This window comes from Haliaeetus leucocephalus, unplaced genomic scaffold, assembly GCF_000737465.1.
Source record: "Haliaeetus leucocephalus isolate CR32 unplaced genomic scaffold, Haliaeetus_leucocephalus-4.0 Scaffold889, whole genome shotgun sequence".
Taxonomy (NCBI): domain Eukaryota; kingdom Metazoa; phylum Chordata; class Aves; order Accipitriformes; family Accipitridae; genus Haliaeetus; species Haliaeetus leucocephalus.
The window spans coordinates 838861-864720 of record NW_010973325.1 but is presented as its reverse complement, the minus strand read 5'-3'; the positions used below and the strand labels follow the sequence as shown (position 1 = coordinate 864720).

General features: G+C 37.1%; 1 protein-coding gene across 1 annotated transcript in view; it reads left to right on the top strand.

The window, feature by feature from the left end:
* DOK6 (docking protein 6) overlaps positions 1-25860 on the top strand; it is a 254005-nt gene that overhangs the window by 192731 nt on the left and 35414 nt on the right. The window contains exon 7 of the mRNA XM_010583294.1: positions 18977-19094. Within this exon, the coding sequence (XP_010581596.1) occupies positions 18977-19094 (118 nt within the window). The remainder of the gene's footprint in view (positions 1-18976; positions 19095-25860) is intronic.

Here is a 25860-nt window from a genome sequence, read left to right as displayed (position 1 = left end):
AATGTGCTGGGTAACTCTGTTAATAAGAGAGAGACACGAGAAGGAAACTAAGTCTTCCCATTACCTCCGAAAGGGCATGGACTGGAAGCAAAATTGCTCTGTGGCAGCTAATACAGTACCAAATCTGCCTCACTGTCATCACAAGCAGGGGAAGTTCAGTCAGTTTAAGTAGGCAGTCACGTGCACGCTTTTGTCTTCTGCACATTTCCCTTTCAAATTATAACACTGGAGGAAGGACCTGAAATACAGGATCAATAGTCCCTGGCATAGGTGTGGTTTCGAGTTGATTATTGGTTTTACTGTGACGAAAGCAGACTGGATTTTATTCAAATACTATGGCAAAGTGGACATTGATCTAATTTAGCTCAGGTGGTCTTCTCGATTGAGTTTGAAACGTTGAATTGGCAAAGTGATAGTGTTTTATGCTCACTTTGTTTGGGACGATAGCAATTGGGGCCAATGCGAGTAATTAAATCGAAATTCTTTTCAGGAAAATTGTTATCTGTATGTTCACTTTTTTCATTCTTTGCTTTTTTAATGGATCAGTGTAATACAGATGATAATTTTTGTTTGCGGGTGGTTTTTTGAGGGGAAGGGGCAATATGGGAGTGTTTTGTTAGTGGTTTTACAGTATCAACCCAACAAATTAATTGAAATGAACAATGCCTGGCTTTCTATTTACAAGATTTTATTTAGTGCTGTTGCATTATCAATACGAGAGTGTCATCAACTCTGGTTTTATCATCTGAATAGTCTGCATTCTTACATACCTCTTGTCTTGCACACACGTACACACCACCCCCCGTTCTGTTTTTAAATGTAACATTTAGAAATCTGGTTGGACTGGCAGTCCTGGAATTACCCCCCCACAAAAAAAAGTGATAGCCTCCACAATAACATGTATCCCCACTAACTGTAGTCTGATGTTGAGCATGGAAGTTGCATGTCTGAGTGTCTAACAGCCAGCTCTTCCATCCCTCCCTGTCCCCGGGCTGGGCTGCAAGCTCCCTCTACTTCCCTTCTGTTCGCTTGGGTGCTTATCTGACTCAGGGAGTCAATTCAGCTTGCTAATTTGGCAAAAAAAAATTAGCTAAAAGGAAGACAGTTCTGCAGGGTTACTGAGCTGAATTGGTTTACAGAGGCACCAGTGAACAATCAGATCTTCCCAGTTATCCCATCCCAAGGAGAGAAGGAAAAAGAATAATTCACCCTTCGTAAATGCTGAGTATCCTTCTTGCAATCAGTAGATGATGTTGGTTTTGGTGATCTTGTTTTAAAGGATCTCAGTGAAGATAATTTTCACACAGCAGCATATGAACACAGTTGTTCTCAGCAGCACTTCTCTATCTAACCTCTACACCGGGATGACAACGTGCTGACTGTTGCATGGCACTGGAATTTGAGACCTGATTTTCATCCGTAATGCCAGCTTTGGTCTTTTGCCTCTCACCCTCCACTGAAAACAGTCCCGATGTAACTTCTGCACCCACTGTTGTTTGAGTGTATAAAATGGGGGGTTGAGAATTGTAGATCTCCGATTACGACTACAAATACAAGGGAGGCATGCTAAGGAAATAGTCGTACCTTTGTAACCTTATAAATCACTTCTTTCAAGAGCTGCCAGTAAAAACCTATTCTGTAATCTCAAAAGAATAAAAATTTACAATGTATAAAACTAATTCTAAATAAGAGAGCACTTGATGTTAACCAGCTGAAGGTAATCAGACATCAGTAAGACTGAAGTATAAATGCATGAACAAATGATAATGGTGCAAGTTCCATAACATTATCACAGGAAATATTCTATGACACTTGTTTTGCTTTAGACAGAAGAGCTGTAAAAATAATGTCATTTTAGATTGTGATCCTTTTAACATTTACCAGAAGATAAACACCTTTATGAAACATTGCATCTGTATATTTCTCTTCCATTCTCATTATTTACAAGTCTTGTCTCTAATATTCAACTTAATATAAGTGAATGAGTCATCATGATAGATTTCGGTCATTTAAAAAAGATAATATCAATGAGTATATATATTTTTTTTTTTAAAAAAGTTGTTAGGAGGGAAATAATGAATGTGCCAAAGACAAATATCAGGCAATGGAACTGGGCTTAAGAAGAGGTTGAAGAGGAAGGTGGCTAAGAAATAAGCCTGTGAGTTATTTAATCTTTCTCTTTATTATCTGGAACAGAATGAGAAGGGTAACAGTATTTCACAGGACTGGTCTGAGAATAAATATAAAGGACAGGGTTGTCAGGCATGGTATTAATAAGAATGTAAATAGAATAAAGAATATCGATGTAAATTGTCTTAGAAGCAGAAAAGAAAAAAAACAAACTGAGGCTGGAGAAAATAACAGCATTAGTTTCATAGTGAACCTTTAATTTATCTTTGCTCTGTAAACAAGTTTGTACTATGTATTTCTTCATGTATTTTTAACTGGATCACAACCTAAACACATACTCATTGAAACGTTAGATGATCGAACATCATCAACAAACACATCAAACCTTCTAAATTTTCATTTTAAAATGATGGTTTCAATTTGAAGTATCCAACTTTTCCCAGTGCATCTTCAGGGCTTTGTCTGGTTTATGATTGTTATTTATGTCTTTGTGCAATGGTATAACTATTATTTTCAAGTTGTGAAGTATGGGGAATTTAGAGAGACACTAGTGGAGGCTGCTGACCCAATGATTATGTGAAATATTTAGTTAAAATATATGTCTTTTGGGCTCCATTTCAGCGCTGCAATTTACTTAATATGACAAAGCTCTTTTATGTTGGAATTCTGCCTAAGTGCATTTGGGTCCAGTAACTACCTGGAGGAGAAAATGGGGAAGAAAATTCTGGAGTTCATCCATAGATGATCCCATGTCATGACACATTGGTCTCTTAGTACGTTTTCTTCTGTTTCCAGGTATAAGCTCCAAGTGCTGAGGTTCTGAATACATATGATCATTCATGCACTCATGCACTTTATATAAGCCAAAGTATAGCCTCAGGTCAGTTAGTCATGCAAATACTTGGCTCAATATTGCTCTGTATTTCCCATCTGAAACTACTGTATAGTATTGCTATATAATGTTTGTTTAGAAACTTTATAACCCCGTAAAAAGGCGGCTGCTTTATTGCAATATATCATTGGTGAATTGTTTACTTGGTTCGCAGAGATGTTGTGAAGCTTATTTTCATTACTAGTTGTAGAGGTCTTTGAAAGTTACAGGTTTAAGCTGAAGTAGCCTTGCAGCAGTTTTGGCAGGAGAGGACTTCTAGGAAAGTAAAGCTCACCCTTCTTTGCGGTGGAAACAAATAATAGAAAATTGGGAATGTTCCATTGCAAGATCTGCCTATCCACTGGCAAGCCATGACCAGCTGTAAATATTGCCGAGATTAACAACAAAAACAAGAATGCTGACTGCTTTTTTTTTTCCCCTTAGTCAGAATCTGTGTACTTTTAGGTTTGAGTTTTGTAAACCCAGTTCCCATAAGTATCAGTAATTTCTCGTAGGGTTCTTTGTTCATTAAGCACATAATGACATTTTTCCTGACTCTGATTTTTCTGTGAGAATTTTTTTAAGAATTTTGCCAGGCTCTTTATTAGTTCTCAGGCTCAGAAAACTGTGTGTACTTGGATGAAGTAAATCCTAGCATTGAGTCGCAAGTCTCTTCCCAACATTCACCACTTCAGAAGAAAGTAGGAGGGTTGTGAAAATTCAGACTTGGTTTCAGCAGCAGTTAATGAGTCCTCCAGCTGGAGCTGTTTTCTTTCTTGATCTTATCTGAAAGAAAAATATTTTCTTGAATGTAGACTTATTTCATTGGCATTTTTTCAAGGACTATTACTCATATCCAATAATAGACACTCAAATACTGCAGCAGCATTCAAATACTACGCAGCAGGTGCCATTCGCTTCCTAAAAGAAAATACTTCATCCTCTCATGAAATCTGAACTTCCACAGCCACTGCCTTCTCCTTTCTTACCAAGTCAACACCTTTTTTACCAGCCTCTTCCTCCGTCGGTGGCAGGAGTTCACTGTCTCCAACAGGGTACCTTGCAGGCAGTGAGAGGATGAGGTGTAAAGCCCTGCTTCTTCAGGGGATGCTGCAGATGGTCGTTGTTGCTGGATATTTGCTGTGCATTTGAATGAAACCACAGTACAGGGCAAGTCTTTACTGTGGTAATGAAGGGTTAGTGCAGCTGCTCGTACTCAGTGGGGGAACAGAGCTATACATCACATCAGAAACACTGCAGACAACATAAAGGTTTGTGGAGTGTGTAGGTAAGTGCTGTGGGTAGGTGCAAGAGCAGAGCTGGCAAGTCTTTGCATAAGAGCATATCAGATATTTTGGTAGTTGGTGATGTAATTTAAACGCCATTTTGCCATTTGAAAACTATGCACTAGAGTTTGCACTAGAGTTTTGAATATTTTTGAAGTAGTAGTAGTCATGAGGGCTCTCATTCAGAGCATGGTGGGAAAAATCCAATTCCTCCCTTGCCTGACACAATTTTGAAATCTCTCTTATCCCTAGCCATTGGGCTGGACGATCTTGAATGCGAAAAGTCCCTCTCCTAGGGACTAAACCCCACGTACCTCACCGCATAGGATGTGTATCCTAACCTAGAAATTACTGTCATTCTTTCCTTCTTAAAGATTTCTGGAATATTTTGTATAATGTTACAGTATTCTAGCTTTCTGTCTATTGCGCTACCTAAAACTCGGATTGAAATCTGCCTTCCTCATAGTATAAAGTGGGAGCTGAACCAAACCTTGTAACAAAAGCTTCACAGAGGTGTCTCATAACGGAGACAGTACAGTTTCTTGTCTGCCAGGAGCCTGCTCCATCCTATGAATCCATCCTAAAGCTGCATACATGAATCCTATGAGCTTTGTTTTCCTTGTTCTGTTCACCTCATTTATCTATTTGCACGCAAGTATGCTGTATTGTGAACATTTCAATTTAAGCAGCTAGGGTCTCATTACTTTGTTTAAATGCAACAGTGCAAAGATGTTTGCATAGTAGGGTATCTGAAAGTGCAAACCCTCCTGAGAATTTAGCACTTAGGCACTTTAAAAATTTGTGTAGCCACCTATCTACATTTCTAGGAACTTTTTAAAGAGCTAGATATAAATTTCTTAGAAGTCAGGTATCATTTATTTCAACTTTACAAAACAGCATTTGTATGTAAGTGGATTTCAAGGTTGGTGACATAAGCACATTTGTAATTTTTTTTTTTTTTGCTTTTCTTGTAGTTTACAAAATGTTGCACGTTTACAGAGCTATCAAAGTAGTTGGAGAGACACTGTCAAGTTGAAATTCATATTTGTTTCCAGAAAATGCAGAAAGTGAAGAGCCAAAAAATCTTCCCTGAACAAAACTGATGATTTGATTAGCAGTCTTATTTGCTAAAAGCCATGGATGATATGAGTGGTGATGATGATGATGATGATGATGAGTGATAAATTAGGAATGGCAGCTGTAATTATATGGTAGTTGTTGCATGCCTGACTGAACCCTATTTAGCTATTCCCAGCCCACCCCTTAACTAAACTTTGAGAAGCATTTAACATGGAAGAGAAGTTTGCTTTGGCATTGTGTACATTTAAAACAACTTGCTTGTATAACTGTGCTGGTAGGTTTATGTCATCAAACTCTCTTAACAGAGGAGCAGGTTATGTTGACTTCAGTATTACTAGAAAAATAATTCTCAAGCCAGTTCTCCAGTGGGCTTAATTCATTATTAATCTCGTATCTGCTATTTTGGGAAAACTGTTTCTTGTAAAATAAACTAAAGTAGCCTATAGAGCTCCTATTATAATTAGCAAAAATAGTAGCTGATGAAGCCACCCGATGCTCTCAGGAGACAGGTATTATTACAATAATTATACTAATGAGTAAAATGAGGCACAGAAAGATTAAGGCCAAATTCAGCTGTGTATGAATTGCACAAGGTCATAGAGTAATCAGCTGTATGCTGGGAATATCACAGCAACAAAACAACAACAAAACAAATCCTGAATCAAAGTCTATTACTTACTCACAGAAGAATTAACTTCTGAAAAAGTTATTTTTTACTTGTTTTTCATCAGTCTTTTGAACTACAGTATCATTCTGTGTCTCCTGTCAACCAAGGCCTTCCTCTGTTTCAGCAGCAATGTTCAGGAGTTATTTATATCACCCAAGGGAATAGTTAAGGCTTTGTCTCTGATTAATAAGAAACTTCTTTATCAATGATTTACAGAGGGGCACAGTGCTATTCAGAGAATAGGAGACATAAAAAGTAATAATCTGAGAGGGGATCAAAAATTCTCATCATAGTCCTAAAGTTACTCTGTAAATCTCTCCTGTGCTTTTTGTGCTTTGGCTCATCAGGTACCTGTTCGTAGGACAAAAATTAGGTGAAGTTCACCCTTTGTCTTCATTTTGCTGTTTTTCTCTGCTTCCATTCCTTGTTATAAAGATGACAGATTTTTTACCATGAAAATTGTTTATAATAATCTGATTATGTTTAGACTGAAGACAACAGATATTTAGTATCTAAAAAAAAGGTATCTGAAATATGGGCACTTTTTCCAAGTACAAGCTGTCTTTTGATATGTGTTAATCAAAGCCTGTCCAGATAGGGGTTGTTTATGTTCCTTTTTTGCTCAGCCTTGCATCATTGTTCTTACATTACTGATACCCCACATATGATTCCAGCCATGCTAACAGTTGTTATTTATCAGCTGCTCTGCACTGTGCAGCAATCAGAAATGTAAGACAGTAGTACAGACAATACAGTCCCTGAACTGTTGATTTGACATTATTTCACTTACTGCAGTTGCTATATTATATAAAGATATGCAGCTACTACAGTAAGGAAAATAATGTCAGGTTAGCGCACTGGCACAGCACATGTCATTAGCTCTCAGATGTTCAAACCCACAGAATATAGGATCAGAAAAACTAGTATTGGCAGGGACTGCTGGTGGTCAGCTCCCCTAATCTTCTGTTCAGAGCAGGGATAGCATCAAACCTAGACCAAGTTACCCAGGGTCTTATCCAGACAAGTTTTGAATACCCCCAAGGATGTAGATTATGGGTAGCCGTTCCAGGACTTGGCTGCTCTCATTGTGATGAATTTTTGTTTAAGTCTGCCCCAAATTTCCCTTGCCACAGCCTGTGACTGTTGCCTCTTGTCCTTTCACTGTGCATTGCTGGTAACAGTCTTCTCTACAACATACTTTTAAGAAGAGAGAGAGAGAAACTGGAGTTAGATTTCTCTTAGCCGTCTCTTTCTCATGCTGAATAAACGTGAGACACTTAATCCAGCGTCACTGATCATATTCTGCTTCTTAGAGTTTCTCTGCCGGACTGTCTCCAGTTTGACATTTCTCTTGTGCCAGGGCCCAAACCTGAAGGCTCTGTGAATACAGCTGAACCTCCAGATGTGGTTTCACCGGTGCCAAATAGTGGGGAAATGTGACTTCCCCCAAGCTGCTGGCCATGCTTTTGCTACTGTGGTCCAGTATGTGGTTAACCTCCATCACTGCACCCGTACGCTGATCATTCATGTTATCATGAGGACCACTAGGTCCTTTTGGCAGAGCTTTTGCCCAGCAAGTCAGTCCCCAGGCTGTACTTGTGCACAGAGTTGCCCTGGCCCATTTGCAGCATTAACATCTGTCATTGCTGAACTTCATGAGCCTTCTGTCAGCCCTTGCCTCTGCTTTGCTGAGGTCCCTCTGAATGGAAGCCCTCCCGTCTGGGTGTTTGACTGCTCCCCTTAGTTTGATATCATCCCCAGATTTGGTAAGGGTGGATTCTGTCCCACTGCCCATGTTGATGATCAAGATGTTAAAAAGTATTGGAGTACTGACTCATCTAAGCTGCAGGAATAGGTTTTTCAAAAATATTTCAGTTCTGCAGTATTCAACAGCAAGGGCTTGGTGAAGATTTTCCATGCTATGGTAGAAGCATACATCGCTCTGTTACTTATGACTGTCTCAGGGTAAAAGCTGCTATTCTCATCACATATTCAGTCTGTCGGAATCAATTTCCATAAAGGTAGCTGCCAGGCAAGATTCATATGGATTCATATGGCTGGCTGTTGAATGCATATCTCTACAGTGTCTGCGATTCAAAATCCATTGACAAATCAGCATAGGTTCTTGTTTATAAAATGGAAGAACTTGTGGTCTCTTCATTATTCTTAATCGTTTCCATGTAGGACATAGTGGTAAAAGTTGCAACGGCCACTAGCTGTGAGATTTTATAAAATCATTTGTAAAATGATGGCATTTCTATAATGTTTCCCACATATTGTTCAGTGATCACCTTTGCATACATTTTGTATTACATGAAAGAAAAAAGTGATGGAGTTGCAGATTTCCATGGCAACAGGTATAATTCTATTTCCTTTGTTTCATGAAGCTGGAAATTACCAGCACAGAGGCAAAGGATTGTTCTGTTAAATGGCAACCATGGATTTCAAAGGGCTTGACTTATAGGGCATGTGGTCATGGAACTACAGCCTCTACTACACCAAGCAACTTTTGCCAGGGTTAAAAAACCACCTGAGTTATTGTCAGAAAATCAAATTAAATGGAGAGAGGTTGCCAGTTGTAGGATTTATTAAGCTGATGCAAGTATGTTGAAAGACACAGCAATTTACAAACACTTCTCTGTTTCCCCCTTTCCAAATTGGGCTCCTGATTTGCAGCTATTTTTGCTACATTAGTAAACAAGCATGAGTAAGGAAGCAGAAATTTCACTAGCTTCTTTTATATGCAGAAATTTATTTGGACTGTGATTTGGAGAATCTTGTCTCTCATTTTAAATCATTTCTGGACCCCCAAAAATATTTCCAAAGATACATTATGTGTATTTATTTAGAAGTGTGTGCATCACTTTTGAATGATTGCTTATTGCAGTTTTAAAACTGAGCAATGTCAAGAACTCTTTGGCTGTATCTATCTATATAAATGATCATGATGTGATCCCCATGTGTGTGGGCACACACAGTGGAAAAGAATAGCCCTTTATTTTTATATACCAGCTTCTCAGTTGATTTTAAATCTGTAAAAGCCCACTAAAGGCAATGGAGCTACTAAATATTAAATGAATAAATTACTTTAAATTAAACTAATATGTTTGTGTGTTCATATGCCCAGGCATGGGTTTTTAGCCCCCACCTACAAAAATATAGTATAATTCAAAGCTAAAACTTAATAATTTATATTCGTGTACATTGCATATGTATAACTAGCCCCAGTATGTATGATTCAAGATGCATTTGTAATGTTTAAAAATAACTAGTTAAAAGGAAGGAAATGTGTTCTTTTGGAAGGTATTGAAAAGTCATCTAAGAGGGCTTTGCTACATGATAGTAATTTTTATATATTCTGGGTTTGCTGTTTTTTTCTTTTGAACTGAAATCCCTTTGTATGACATATAAAACTAACTTCTGAAAATGTCAGAAGGTAGAGGTCAGCAAGACTATGTGTGTTAACTGAATACTGGAGTCACGCACTGATAAGCTTAATAAGGAATATTCATGAAAAGGTTATTGATGATTATTGTTTCAGCAAGTATTCGGAAAATTGTCTTCCTGTCATTTTATTAAAATTCATTGGTACCAGTAATTTCTATATACTGAAGTGAAGTAGCTAAAAGAAATGTGATTTCCACAAATGTGTGTAATTGGAAACTACTGATCTGTTTTAGACAATAGAAGAAAAACTTCATAAGAAAGCTTGTGAGGTCCAAGGCATTTGCTTTATCAGAAAGAATGAAATTCAGATAACTGCAGTGAACACTCTTAATACATATTGTAGCCTTTTTTTGCCAAAATACCTATGTAAACCTTAGAAATCCAATTTTTCAGCCCCAAACTAACTCAGGTACGGTTCTGCCAACTGGGGACATTCTGAGTTCATCCTTATTTCACCTTTCTTGCTACATGCTAGAGAGTTTTTGAAATCTGTTCTCCACTGAGGGATATTTTTTCATGCCGTGTCTAAAACTGGCCAAAGCAACTTCTGTGAAGTCAGAAAGGCTGTCCTTCAATATTGAGGACTTCAGGTGTCCCAAATACCTCTTTAGAGGCTCAGTCACCCTCACAGTAAAAAAGCGTTTCCTGATGTTCAGAGGGAACCTCCTGTGTTTCGGTGTGTGCCCGCTGCCTCTGGTCCTGTCACTGGGCACCACTGGAAAGAGCCTGGCTCTGCCTTCTTTGCACCTCCCTTCAGGTATTTACAAACATTAATAAGATCCCCCTGAGCCTTCTCTTCTCCAGGCTAAACAGTCCCAGCTCTCTCAGCCTTTCCTCACAGAAGAAATGCTCCAGTCCCTTTGTCATCTTAGTGGTGCTTTGCTGGACTCTTTCCAGCATGTCCATGTCTCTCTTGCACTGGGCAGCCCAGAACTGGACCCAGCACTCCAGGTGTGGTTGCACCAATACTGAGTAGAGGGGAAGGATCACTTCCCTCAACCTGTTTGCAGTGCTTCTCCTAAATGCAGCCCAGCGTATTGGTGGCCTTCTTTGCCACAAGGGCACATTGCTGGCTTATGTTCAACTTGGTGTCCACCAGGATCCCCAGGTCCTTTTCTGAAAAGCTGCTTTTCAGCTTGGTGGCCCCCAGTATGTACTGGTGCCTGGGGTTGTGCCTACCCAGGTGCAGGTCTTTGCACTTCCCCTTGTTGAACTTCATGAGGTTGCTGTCAGCCCATTTCTCCAGCCTGTCGAGGTCCCTCTGGATGGCAGCACGACCCTCTGGTGAATCAGCCACCCCTCCCAGTTCTGTAAGATATCTGCTGAGGGTGCACTCCACCCCATCATTCTAATCATTAATGAAGATGTTGGACAGGACTGGACCCACTATTGATCTCTGGGGTTCCCTGCTAGTTACTGACCTCCAACTAGACTTCATGCCACTGATAACCACCCTCTCAGCCCATCCATTCAGCCAGTTTTCAGTCCACCTCACTGAATTGGGCTTCTCATCCAGCCCACACTTCATCAGCTTCTCCGTGAGGATCTTATGGGAAACAGTGTCAAAAGCCTTCCTGAGGTCAAAGTAGCCAATATCCACTGCTCTCTCCACATCTACCAAGCCAGCCATTTCATCACAGAAGAGTACTGGATTGATCAATCCAATCCAAAAGTCTTCCTTTTGATGAATCCATGCTGACTAATCCTGATGATTTTCTTATCCTTCATGCGCCTGGAAATGATTTCCAGGATTAGTTGCTCCATCATCTTCCTAGGGACCAAGGTGAGGCTGACCAGTCTGAAGTTCCCTAGGTCCTCCTTCTTGGCCTTCTGGAAGATAGCGGTGTCATTGGCTTTCCTCCTGTTCTCAGGCACCTCTCCCAGTCACAATGTTGTTTTGGCAAACCAAATAACATCTCCTGTGCTCTACTGGCTACTGTTAACTCCTTAATTCAGTGAAGACCAAAACTCCTCCTAGCCCTCCTATCACTACCTTGTATTTTGTATTACCTACTAACAAACACTCATAATGATGGACATAATTCACTGCTTGTTTTTTAAATGACACAAAGCTGTAAATGAACATTTTACTGATGAACTGCTTGAGATGAATGACCCTTAGAACATATCTTTGAAGGTTAAGCTAATAACCTAGAGTTTAAGCTGATCTGTATCAGTGCATTCTATGCCACCCACCTTCGCTTTAAACATTCATGAGTCATCATGATGAACCTTTCTAGGACTGTGATTCATTTCCATTTTTTACTTGAATAAACTGTGTAGGGATGTGATATTATTTTGGATTTTGCTTTTCAGTTTTAGGTGGTTTTTTGCTCTGATCATCCCCATTTCCCGTCTGGAAATAGCCATACCTTTAAACAAGTCTATGAGTACTGAGCATCTTCAAAAATCCTAGTTTTTTTACTTTTAAAACTTGAAGACTTTGCCCTGGGTGATGCTGCTTAGAGAAATTATTTTACAGTTCCACACACTCTTACTCCCAAATGCTGTATATTTTCAGGTCAGCAAATGTCTACCTGCAAAATCTTTTCTTTCATGTCATCCAGCACCTCTCTTTCATAAAAGCTCCTGTTTTATGGTAACAGAAAGGACAATCGATACCTGCAAATAATGTCTGCGCAATACTGGATTCTCTGTCATATATAAACGTATTTATTGAAGAAACTATCTCAACCTGCTAGCAATTCCTCCGATGTGTTAGAGACTCCTACCATTTAGTTGTGTTTGCTTCCACTAAGACGTACTGTATAGTCAGGCTTGAAGTAGTCTCAGCTCTGTTCATGTCAGCATCATCTCACATGTTATTAGTGAATAGTTTTATGCAATAAAAAAATGCATAAAGTATTTCCTATATTGCCTATGTATAGTACAATGGCTCAAACCTTGTAAAGATGTAAGAACCTGATCTTCTGCCTTCACAGTAATTAGTAGTTTCCATAGACAGGAACCTTCTTTCATGAAAGAAACAAAACCACAATTTTGTGACAGAATATGGGTGAAGACACAGACCTTACTGACATTCAACAAATATAATCCCAATGTGCTGTAAAATCCAGCTACTTTTCTCCAACATTAATCCATTCTGTCAGACCACAAAGTGATCTATTATGAGCTTCTTTTAGAGGAAAGAAAAAAAAAACAACACACTTCTGGCAGAAAAGGCGCAAAATGTCCCAATTCTCTCTTTATAGTGTGGCCAAGGAGATTAGAAAAAAATATCAGTCCCATTGAATCTCCCTTCAGAATGCTTTTCTTTCACCATTGCTTTTCTTTCACCATTACTTTGTTATTCATACATAATGTTTTGCCACCGCCAAAGAATAATCATCATCCACCTTGGCACTGCAAAGCGGTGTTATTATTTTGAGATTTTTTCCTCCATAATTGATTAAGAAACTCTCTAAAAGGTCATAACAAGGTTAGAATAGCTACTGAAAACCTAAATGCTAAGAATATATTATAAAGGCTGAAATCACTGAAATTACTTTCACAGGTAGCTTTTCTATACATCTTTTCAGAAGACTTATGAGTTCATATATTGGTGGGGGTTTTGCCAATATTGTGTATTCTGTCCAGAACAACAAGCTGGATAAAAACATAAAAATAAACATAAAGCAGTGCATAGCAAATAAATAGTATGCTGATACCTGTAAGTGTTTATATTAATAGTAGGCACATTTAAATAAGGAACATAGTCCAAATAACACATGACTATTTTCTAAGCAAGCTAAGTGATCATGAGCAAAGGGTTATGGGGAAATTATAACCAGAAAGTAGTTATTAGTAACACATCACCAAAGGGAAGAATATTCTCATTGGACTTCCATAGGAATATATCTTGCATCCAGTTTTATTAAGTACTTTCATAGAAATTCTGGATCAAGGCACAATCCAATAATTAGACTTCCAGATCTTACATTTATAAGCCAATGTGGAAGTGGGTCAATGAAGAGACAGAATTCAAAAAGACAAGTTGGAAAAATTGCTTGGAACAGCAGAATAAAATTCAACAGAAACGTGGGTAAAACACTGTGCTTAAGAAGGAATAATCTGTTTCACAGTACTGGATGGGAACTGCTTTTTGTAGAACAGATCTTTTGTTCAACAAGTTGAACATGGGACAACAGTATCTGCTTTTGCAAAAAAAGGCAAACATGACACCTTTTTCTTGGTCATTACTGAAAACTCATTTTAAAAAAAAAACCCTTCTTCCCTCCTTGTTCTCTAACTCAGCTGATGCTCCCTTCTAGGTAGTGTGATTCTTAAACTCTAGTAATTTTTCACTGTGGATACCAGTGAAATGAGTCTGTGCTATTCCACTGTCAGGTAATGGACACTTAAGAAGTGAAATATATTTCTTGACCCCTCTTCCTCTTCAAGGCAGAACACACAAAGCAACCTACTTTAGAGTTATAGAGAAAAAAATCTAAATAGTGAAATTTAATTTGTATTTCTAGACTACAAATCTTGTTAGTCTTCTGTGACCTAGTTCTCTTGCTATTTGTTTAAAGGCTCTAATGAGAATGTAAAATGAGATGGGGTTTTTTTATCTGTAATAAAGTAACCTATTTCTAGATCATATCTGTAAAAAACACAACTGCCTTGATTGCAGCCAAAAAATTGGAATGAACTGTATATTGTTCAGTTCTTCTCCCCAAGCCAAATGTATTTTCTGTCACCTTCAGTGTTTTGACTTTTTTAATGTAAAAAGAAAATGAGAATAATATGCTAAGCAGATCAAAGCTCAGAACCCTAATACATTTAACAGGCTCCATTCTTGGAATTGTATTCATTATTGATACCAGAGTAACAAATCTATTTAAGTCAATGGACGTGGCCTATGGGAATTAAAAGAAAATTTAGCCCTTAAGCCTCGTCTCATGAAAGAGCAATAATGAAAAAATATGAGGAACTACTTACAGTGACACATTAATAATTTTTTATTATTATTTCTATTTTAATCAAATAGTCCTTTAAGAAAAATAAAGTTGTTGCTGGCAATGCAAAGGTTTCATGTGACTTAATATTTTGGATATTTTGGATTTGGATATTGGATTTGGATACAGGAAAGAAATGTAATGTTCGCTGTCTGAAAGGTATCTTATCAAAGAAAGATTCTGGAAGAAACTGTAGGAAACCTAACTACAAGATATTTCATGTCAGATAACAAAAAAGCTTCAGTGATGGATTTTTTTTTTTATATTCCCACCAAAAATATCCCTGAGTTGATGTGGTTTTGATGTATGCATTTCTACTTTTCTTTTCACCCAAGTTCTAATTACATCATCATTTTCTCCCTCTTAAATTGGGCAAAAAAGTCTGGATTATGTTTTCCATTTCCTCAATTCTCATCAGATTTGAGAAATATTTGCAGCAAAATCATTCTAGATGCATGTTTTATTTAATGTTACATTAATTTGTTATACATTTTTAATTTAGTATACTGCTTTTACTTTCCTCTATATTTCTATACCTAGATATCAAAGATTAAGGTTAGTTCATAGATGCAAGACTGCAAAAACAACCTCAGTGAAATCATGGAATGGTTTGGGTTGGAAGTGACCTTTAAAGGTCATCTAGTCCAAAGCCCCTGCAATGAGCAGGGACGTCTTCAACTAGATCAGGTTGCTCAGAGCCCCGTCCAACCTGGCCTGGAATGTTTCCAGGGATGGGGCATCTACCACCTCTCTGGGCAACCTGTGCCAGGGTTTCACCACCCTCATCATAAAAAATTTCTTCCTTATATCTTATCTAAATTTACCCTCTTTTGGTTTAAACCATTGCCCCTTGTCCTATTGCTACAAGCCCTACTAAAAAGCTTGTCCCCATCTTTCTTATAAGCCCCCTTTAAGTACTGAAAGGCAGCAATCAGGTCTCCCTGGAGCCTTCTCTTCTCCAGACTGAACGACCCCAACTCTCTCAGCCTTTCCTCATAGGAGAGGTGTTCCATCCCTCTGCTCATTTTTGTGTCCATCCTCTGGACCCGCTCCAACAGGTCCATGTCTTTGCTGTGCTGAGGACCCCAGAGCTGGATGCAGTACTGCAGGTGGGGTCTCATAACATTGGAGTAGAGGGGCAGAATCACCTCAAATTCATTCCCAGATCAAAGCATTTATTTCTTCTATGTGACTGTGCTACCTCTGCCATTGTGGGCCCTTTCTGTACCGTTGATGCTAACACATCTGAGCTGTTTTGCCAGCTGCTGAGGAAAATGTGCCAAGTCTGGAAGCAACAGCTGAACATTGGCTTCTTACATAAGAAGGGATCCATACTCAGAGTTGTCGATTTAATTTTGTAAGTGGTAAATAGGCTTAAGAAGACAGGTGAAATAACTTTTAAAGATATTTTTTGAATTGTTATGTTTGTGTTAAATTAAGGACAGAAATAAACCTGTGTAGGAAACCAATGGTCTGCATGTTTTGAGAAAAGAAAAAAAATAAAAGGTTATTTACTTGTTTTCCCATAGTGAAGTGTTCTCTGTTTGACTTAGCTGATTCAGAAAAGGGTAGAGGAGAAGTCAAGTGTTTTTTCCAAGGCATAGTAAGAAGACAAAAGGGAAGCGTATCTAGGATAAAGTCTCTGAACTTATCTGGAGTGATCTCTTCCGCTGGTCTGGAACACCAGAAGTCTCAGACCTGAGTGACTAATTATTTAACAAGCAAACAGTTCTGGTTCATCTTCCATGATTTACAAATTGTTTGTTTTCTTCTTCTTTTTTAACATTGTTAACTACCAGAAGTTCATTTACAGTTGGGGAAAATGGGATTATGAAACAGTAGATCTCTGTACATGAAATTCTAGCTTAACCTGTAATAATTTATATAGCAAAAAGCTATTTAGTAGTATATGAACAATTGATTATATGGATGTTTATATGCCTGTTTTCTTCACCTTGGTTTCAGGGTTTTTATCTGAAACACCCACAGGCTAGCATATAAGATGGTCTCTAGAGAAACTAGGTTTCTGTCAGCAGATTATCGAATTTTCCTTGAATGCAGAAAGATTTTTACAAACAGCAGTTTGTAGGAGTAAGCATTCTGTCATTGTCAATTACATTTGACCAATAATGTGGTTTTTATATTGATAAAAAAGATAAAAAGCAAAATTGTAGCTAATGGTGATCTAACAATTAGTAAGAATAATTTCATGGACAAAATAATGTGCTATTATATTATCATCCCTTATATGATATACAATGTGATAAGGTCTTCAAATCTGTATGTTTATGTTTATATTTTAAGTCTCAAATTAAAAACAAAATGGACAAAGTATTTTAAAGTATGTTTTTTCCAAGGATGATATTTTAATAAAATAGAAATTGCATTTTCTCCATATGGAGTCCCCAAAGAAATGTAGTTCATCTGGTCCTATTGCAGTTTAGCATATGGTGATACTTCTTGCCCAAAAGGAGATATCAGAAGTTGTTCTTTAATTAGAGAATCTGAGAAAACAAAGTACAGTGAATGCTCGCAATGCGATCTTCTGCACTAGAGCAGTTCTTACCTTAATTTATAATGAGAATGGGTTCTTTCTGATTCTTTCAAAGCTTTAATGTGTGCATATAAAGTTCTTCTGCATTAATGTTGGTCAGATCAGGCAGGAACTAATCACCTCAGATCAGGAATAATGATACAACTTTTACCACTTCAGTTTAGTCCATGGATTTAGCTTTGAGATAGTGAACCATAGTCAAAGTTGTTCCCTTTACTGGAATTATTTTTTTCAGAATGCATACTAATAAAAAGTTTTGCCTATTGCCTCAAGACTATAATTTACCTATTGGGTGAATAAATTATGAATAAATCACCTGTATATTGAAGTTACATGATTTGATTTATTTTTCTTACTCAATGAAGTTACCCTTATTACCCCTGCTATACTAACATGGAAAAATAACTTAGAAGGTTTGTTATTGCCCTGATCTCCACAATAAAGGAAATTATCTGTATCAATAAACTTTAAATTCTCAAGTCTCCCTAAAAATAGAATTCCTATGATAAGGATTTTGAACTTTTTTTAATGGAGGAAATGCTTCTGCAAGCTCTTTACTTCATATTGAATAGCTTCCAGTGATGATGTGCACCACAGAAAAATGAAATGTAATATTTGGCTATAAATGAGCAGAAAAGACATTAGCTGTAGACAGGGAGTAATTTTGATGACAATTCTCAAGAAAACAACAACAGAAGTAATTACAGTAGACTGATCTGCAGCAAAATATCTGCTGCACACCAGTCTGTGTTAATACTCAAAAATGAATAAATTGTAGATTATTTAAATATAGATTATAAGTTGTGGATACTGTCTCTAAAGGGTGTTTCTTTTTATTACAGAATAACATGAGTTTGCACAGATAAAAATGTCTTTTTTAATTTGCCATTATGATTCTGAATGAGGAATCCCTAGTAGTTAATCACTAGCTTGCAGTAAATGATCCAGACCTTGAATACCTTCTGCTCTGTAGCTGGACTGTTTGCAAATGCGGGTTTCTAGGCACACCCTTGAAGAGGTTTTCCACTCTAAATCTTCAGACATAATTGATCCTTCAGTGTTGATCCTTCAGACATCCCCTGAAGAAATCACATGCCCCACAGCGTCATTGTGATTTGTTAGATCCCACAAATTACTGATCACATTTTATATTCTGTAAAGCCAGAGCTACAAAAATTTTGCAGATGTATTCTCTTTTCTTCTAGACAGAAAAAGCTTAAGTTATAGATATATATCCAAAGAGGTTGTCAGTATGCACAATCCTCCATCATTTTTTTTTTCTGTAGCCTAGTCTTGTCTTGCACTCACATCTATAGTGCATTGGAGACAGAGCTCTCTTTAATAAAAAGTTTATATTCCTCCTGTCAGGTTTATGTGCTGAGGCTCTTGTACACATAGACACTTACCGTGCAATTCACAGTTTTGGTTACATGAAGCCCCCAGACTGGGAAAATTTGCTCTTGAGGCTGTAGTCTGCTCTTGGTGATGAGATGCCTCCACTTGAGTGGAGGATTAGGGTATTAATTTCTTCATTGCTAATTCTCTGCTGGTTGTCTCAGATTCTCTCTTAGCATCTTTCTGGGTATTCAATCTAATATGCAGGTTAAATGACCAAAAAGAAATGTGATTGTAGAGGGGTTTAAGATTTAAGGCATATGCTAATCAATCGTTATCGTAAATTGTAAGAAGAAAATAACAAAATCCTGGCAGCAGCAAGAACAGCTGTAGAAAAATAGGGACATATTCCTATGTCCTAGTATTAACTTGTGCTAATGAACCTATATATCCAAATACACTTTTGCAGCTTTTTCCTGAGCATTTACAGTGCTGATGCTTATAACACAGTTTAAATGATAGTATAAAACCTGTGGTAATTCAGGAAGTAGTATTTTCATAACAACATTGGTTCAATATACAGTTTTGAGATTATCTATCAAGTATGGTTATGTGTGATCTTCCATTTATGTTTACTTTGGTTTTTAGCTCCAGACCAGTCTGTCTGAACCAATGACATTATCCAAGTCGATCTCACTTCCTCGTAGTGCATATTGGCATCATATCACCCGGCAGAACAGCGTTGGAGAAATCTACAGTTTACAAGGCAAGTTCCTTATAAGTAAATGCCATGTCCATTAGCTTCTTTCCATTTGACCGGAATTCATGCAAATTGCTTTTTATTTGCGCTGGTTGTTTTCTCTCCATTCCATTTTATCAATTGTCAAGAACCTCAGCAGGATTCCCAAATTTACATAAAACAGGTTTCTTTTAGTCATTTTGTAAACTAATGGTGAAAATTATTCCCAGAATCACCACATAAAGCTGGATAGACAATTTGGCTCAAAGTAGCTTCTCAGTAGCTAATGAATGTCAGGTTGTTTTAGTATTTTCTTCCAATAAGATTGTGTATGTCTTTGGGCAACCTCAGGGTGCCCAATTAAATCTACATAAAATGGCTATACGAGTTGCAAGATTAAAACAAAATAATTCTAGGAATAAGAGCTGTTCTTGGTGAATTTGCTTGGTGAAACATATATATGAACTGTTGATTTGACTAACTTACAGACCTTCTTGATATACATACCATCTTTTTTTGTCTGCAGTTCTCTTTCATATGTTTAGATTCTAAGCCATTTGCTTAAGACTTAAAATGCTATAATTAACATAACTTGAGGACAATGATGATGATTCACTGCTCTTAAGCTGAAATTGATTTGTATCTTTTAGGAAACTGAAATTATTGTTACATTTTAAATGTAGACCTTAGTTCATAGTGTTATTTTCACTTTTAAAAAAATAGCAACTTATCATAAACATATTCCTTTGTATTACTTGGAAAGGGCTTAAGGATTTCGTTTCACTTCTCTCTTAATAATCTGTTTGCATAAGCAATTTACATTTAGATAGGAGGTTAGAAACTGCTCACAAACAAGAGTACCCAATGCAAGAAAACATAGTACATGTTTTCATGAAAATACGTGAAATGCAGTATATAGATGAAAGACATGAAATGTTTTGTTTTGTAAATTATCACATAACTTAAAGTCAGCAGGCGAGTTGTGAATTCAGTGGGTGACTCATTAAAGGGTACAGCATTTGTTTCCCATCATCCCCCATACAACAAAAAATTCACAAAGTGAATTTCTAATCATGGTTATAGTGTTACAGTTAAATAACAGTAATGGGAAAAAGAAAATAACCTTCCAGAAGTTGTTTGTGAAAAAAGTTGTGCTCGTAGATCACTTCAGAAATATCATAGCACTTATATTTTTTCATAAACCAAATAAGAATGAAAAAAAAAAGTTTATTTGTAGAGATGTTAGAGTTCCTCTTCTTACATTCTTGATGGGTCTTTCCTTTGGTGAAAAGATAGTGAATGTGTTATGATATACGTAAAGTGAGATAAATGTATGGAACATTGTTCATTCTCTGCAATCTTTTGTTTCTTACAAATGGCCTTTGCAATAAAGGAAAGCAAAACTTGATATATCAAGTAATATTTTAATATCTATACCAACTAGCTTTGCAGGACGCAATATATTGGAAGTGTATTATTAAAAATGCAAGAATTTTACTTTTTGGAAGTAAGCAGATTTTATTCACACTTCCACTGAAACATGGGATTAATAAATATTTCAGAACTTAAGATTTTCATTTCTCTTACATGTACTATGATGACTGAAGCTTGAGAAAGCGTAGTTGATTTCAGGAGAGACTAGTAAAGTTTTACCAGTGGGCTGAGAAATGCATCCAGAAGACAATTTCGTCTCTCTCTGGTTGCAAAACTTTTCCATGCAAGAATATTATTCATTATCTGTAATGAAGATCTCTTTGAACCTTCTGCTGCAAGGACTAATTAAATGCAATGTATTTCTACAGAAGCTTAAGGGAGCGCAACATACACCTTTTTGTCCTAATACCTGTTCATCCTGGCAGTCTTTGCACAGCAGAGACCAACCGGTTGTCAAAGCATCAGCCCACAGATGCTTCAAAGATGTAGGTGGAAGGTGGGTAGTGAGGAAGCAGATTGCGAGCATCACTTCAACCCTCACCTTGGTACAGCAGCCAGCTGAGAGGAGCTGTTGCAGAGGGAAAATTCACTTGCTGCCACTGTGATCTCCTCTGAACTTGAAAAGGTATATTACACCTTCAGAGAGGAGACGATTTCTTTAGAGAATAATCCATCACACTCAGTTCTGCACTTCATGTGTATTTATGACACAGCTTTTTACATTCAAGAAACGAATTTGAAAATTCCACACATTCCTCTGAATATCTCGCAAACTTGAAAATGAAATAACTAGAGTGGTGTCTACCTATATTCAGATTACTGTCAATATCAGTAAAGTAACAGGTGAACTCACAGTTAAGTACAGTGCAGAAGTATTTCCATAGTGGCAATTATTTCAGAGTTGCAGTCTGAAGTGACTAGAATTTAATTAATAACAGCTGGTGATGTACAAGGAGAAATGAGTATGTGCTCATACTACCTTAGATAAATTGGCTCTTCGGGAATTATTTAGCAGTTGAATTTAACTTAATTAGTAGTGTGAGTTGATCTGATAATGAATATGCTGTAGAGTAAGAAGGTGGGGTATTTTCTGGTTGGGGTTTTTTTTTAAGGACTACGTTTCAGGTGAGAAAAGGCAATTCAATAAATGGGTATTGGGTTTATCATCCTCCATCTGCCCATGACAACCCTTGCATGTAAAGACCTGAAAACATTAAAACACAGGATAATAGTGCTAAAGGAACACAGGTTGCACAAAATACCGAGAAGTCAGGTGGGCTGGTTTCTCTCTTTATACAGCTTTTCCTCCATTTGTAACTTCCTTGCACTCTTTTGGTTCTTGATTGCGCTGCTAAGATAAAAGTAGTAGTTTAGTTGTCTAATGAATCTTGTCAGTAGGAACAGCGTGGTGGTTGGCTTTTACCAGTGGCAGCACATCACTTCCAGTATTCACTTCAGATTTTACAGTGGAGTGCTGCAGGTCTGACAGAGTTGCCATCCATGATCTGCAGCCGCTGTAGAGGTTGTGACACGGGGTCTCATTAGCTGACACAGCAGTGGCCTTTCAGCGCTCTGCGTTGCCTCTTCTCCCCATCTGACGTGACATTGGGCAAGCCCCACCGCTGCACAATAAAAAGAAAAAAGGGGATTGCTGCCATGCCAAAAACAGCACAAAGTTTTTACAGCCACCAGGTTAAATTCTGACATAAACTTTGGTGTTGGAGTGATTGCACTTAAAATCCCAACTGATACCCATGGCTTTACAAATCACAATGCCTCTTCCTAAATATTCTAAATATTAATAATCCGGATCTTCCCCTAAATTACATTTCAGAGATGAAATAGTGTCCTTACAGATTTTTATGATAAAATAGTTTATCATAAAGTAGTTTAACAGAGAAAAAAGAGAAGAAAATTACTTATACATGATTTTTTATGCATACATGAGTAAGACTTAAATCAATTGTACATTTTCATGAAGAATAGACAGCTCTATGAAGAATTAGAGCCCAAAAGAAGATAAACTGTCTGTGATATATTATGGCCTCCTATACATCAAAGTTTACAAAAACAGAAAAACTACAAGCCAAGAGCACTGATGTGAACTGAAATCATGGTTAAGAAGGAGAAAAATACAAGTACAAAAGCCATGTCAGCATGAAAAAACCTCTGTATGTATCCTCATAAATCATTATTTATTGTTGTTACCTGGCATATGATTTAACACTGTTTCACAAGATATTAAAAATTGAGAAACAATGCACATGCCTTTTTTATACAGCAAAAGATAATAGATAGCATCAATGCATGATTTTTTTTAAATTTTGCATTTGGGGGTTTAAATTTGCTTAGGTTGTAAAAAGGATTGCAGACTGAATTTTCAGCTAGCTGAAACTTAGTGTTGTAGTTCTTGCTGGGGAGAATTTGGATAGTACAAATTTTAAACACAGTCAGTTTGGATATTATTAAACAAATCAAGCCAAATAAAATTTTGGTATGGAAACCCACATTAGCTTTTTGTATTGCAGTTATTGAAATCCCTGGGGAAATTATGTTCAGAAAATCTAATTACAGTCTGGCCTTTCTCCAAGAAATTCAAAATTAAGAATCACTTTCAATCACCCCTGTTGTATTTGAGTCTGGTTCATATTCCTTATTTGGACTTTGGTTTTGCTATCCATATTCAGAGTGATGAGCACCTACCCACTTAAGCAATCCTATTCATTTCTGTAAGAGTACTCATGTGAAGGAACGTATATTTGTATAAGAATTAACACCAGGAACATCTTACATGTTTTCCTCTTAAAGAGAAGAGTATTGCTTTTTTCCACAGTAAATTGCTTACCACAGTTTGCTTATCACAAATGCTTATTTGCCCTATCACAAATGCTTATCACATTTTGTTGTAAACACATAAAAAAGTCATTAAATAACACTGAAAAATACTAAGATGCCTGCAAAGAGCTAGAGTCTCACATTTTTAAACTTAGTGAGGAACTTAGATAAAACTATAGTCTTCAATGAGACAGGTCTTAAGCTGGAAGCATCACTCAGGTTTGTAAGTACATGTCAAAATCAAAACCACACAGAAGTAAAAACTGGCCTTGATAAATTCTGCAGGAATTTTGCCGTTGATACAATTGTCTTTTGTATTTCACACGAAAGATGCAAGAAAAATAAATCTGCTTTTGCAAATCAAAATAGAGGGAAACTCTGGCTCCTCTTTGGCCTTGGTAAGCAAGCCTGCATTGCCCCTTGTCTTTTTCCCTTGTTAGGTGAGAGCTCACCCTTCTCTTGGTTTTGAATATATTTTAAGCAGAATAACATGTAGCGTTAACCCCTTCAGCTAAAAGGTTTTGTACGTAAAAGGGAGACAGAGTCATATACAAATGATTTCTCCCAGCTACATGTTTCCAGCCTTTTGAAAGCAGAAGCTCTGGTACGTCATTAAAAATAATCAGAGAATATTCGAGTTGCTAAATATTTAGAAGGATTTGAATCATCCTGTTCAATCCTCCTTAGGCTAATCCTGCAGGAATTTCCAGTGTGAGCTTCTGCAGTTTTCTGCAAATTAAAGCATGTAAAATGAATTGGAGGACATTTGTCATTTTGGCATTTCCATTGTTTGTTCATATGCCCAGCAATTGAGTACAGAATCCATTTCCCCATCTAATCTTGATGCCAGAATAATGTGAATGACATAAAATGTTAGAATATATCTGTTATATAAACCTGATCACTTGGTAATGTTTCACTAAGTGTCTACCAGCAGCTAAAGCTGAAATGCTTTATAGCCTGCCACCTTCCCATTTCCTTTGCTGAATCTCGTCAGGACTTTCATATTAGTAAATGAAGCCTATAAAATTTGAAGTATGAATAAAGGACACCTGAAACAAGATACTTAGTGAGTAGAAACTACGTAAGAGCTACATTATTTAAAATGAGTGTATTATGTGGTTTCTCAAGTCTTAAGCAGTAGATTTGATCCTTTTGAGCTTTGAAATTCCGTGCAAAATAGTGCATCATTAGACTGATTTTAAAACGGCATATTGGAAATGGGAAGTGTCTTACTCAGAAACTAGTAAAGAAGAACCTCATTTTGTTCAACAGTGATTGCTATGGCTAATTAAGAGCATTACAGACAAGCTCTGAAGAGCTTGTTCTCTTTCATTCTGATAAATGGTTGCTGAGGTAAGAGGTTCTTACAGTTATGAGCCATGAAAAATAGTGGGGGGAAAAGCCAAAAAAGATTAATAAATCATATTCTGTTGTCAAATTCAGAAGTTCTGATTTCGTTTAAGCCCTATATTGTGATGCCCTTTCTCTCGGAAGATGGTCCTCCAGTGAGATCACTTGTCAGTGAGGTTATGCTGTGCTAGACCAGAAAGTGTAGAAGTCACTGTGGTCTCCAGTTACAATTGAAAGCCCAAACAGTGTAAGAAGAGCAGTTAAATATTCGCCGATTGCCTCCTCTCCCCTCCAAAAACTAACAAATGTAAGTTCTTCAGTGCAAACTACACAAATTCTTAGTTATAAATCTCTTTTTATGTCTTAGCTTAATGATTTCATGAATATGTGATGACAGTAGCTTCTCACTCACTGTTAGGGTGAGAGGCAAATCAAGCTTTGCCCCTAGCTTAACTTAACCGAAGCCAGAGTTAGCCTGAGTTAGCTTAAGACTGACTACAGTTATGCTACAGTCATTTGATCTCTCTGCTGTAGTGTAAAATTCAAGGACCTTCATTGTATCATGAGAACTGTAGTTCACGGAAAGAATATGTGTAGTGGGAGAATAGGCATGACCAGTTCCATGGGTGCTAACTGTCAGCTGGTATTGGATTGTCTGAACAATAAAGTTTTGCTATGTTATATCAAAGAGAAAATTGAAAAATTTGTCAAAAGTCAATTTTGTGAAAACTGCTTTTTTCTATTAAATCATTTCACCAATAAATCCGGACTGCTGTAGCTATGACTATCTTATTTTGTGTTAAATATGCTACCACAGTTCGGTTTCATAATTTCAAACAAATTGAAATATTTCTATGCTGACAAACCAGATTTTCTACTCAAATTATTACTCAAAATCACAGATGCATTAAATCCCCTTTAAAACAATTCGGGGCAGGGGGAAGCCTGCATTTTTGTGAAAAAGTACCTGGGCAAAAAGATGTATTTTCTTTAGTATCTATTTACAGGAACTGTTTATACTTCTTTTTCTTTTGATAATTATTTTTAAATAAAGTAAAAATTATTGAAATTGACACTTCTGTAGAACGTGTTCACAACATTTTTTATAACCTAGAAGCAATGTAAATTTTGAAAATAGGCTGCATAATGGGGGGGGGGGGGGGGGGGGAAA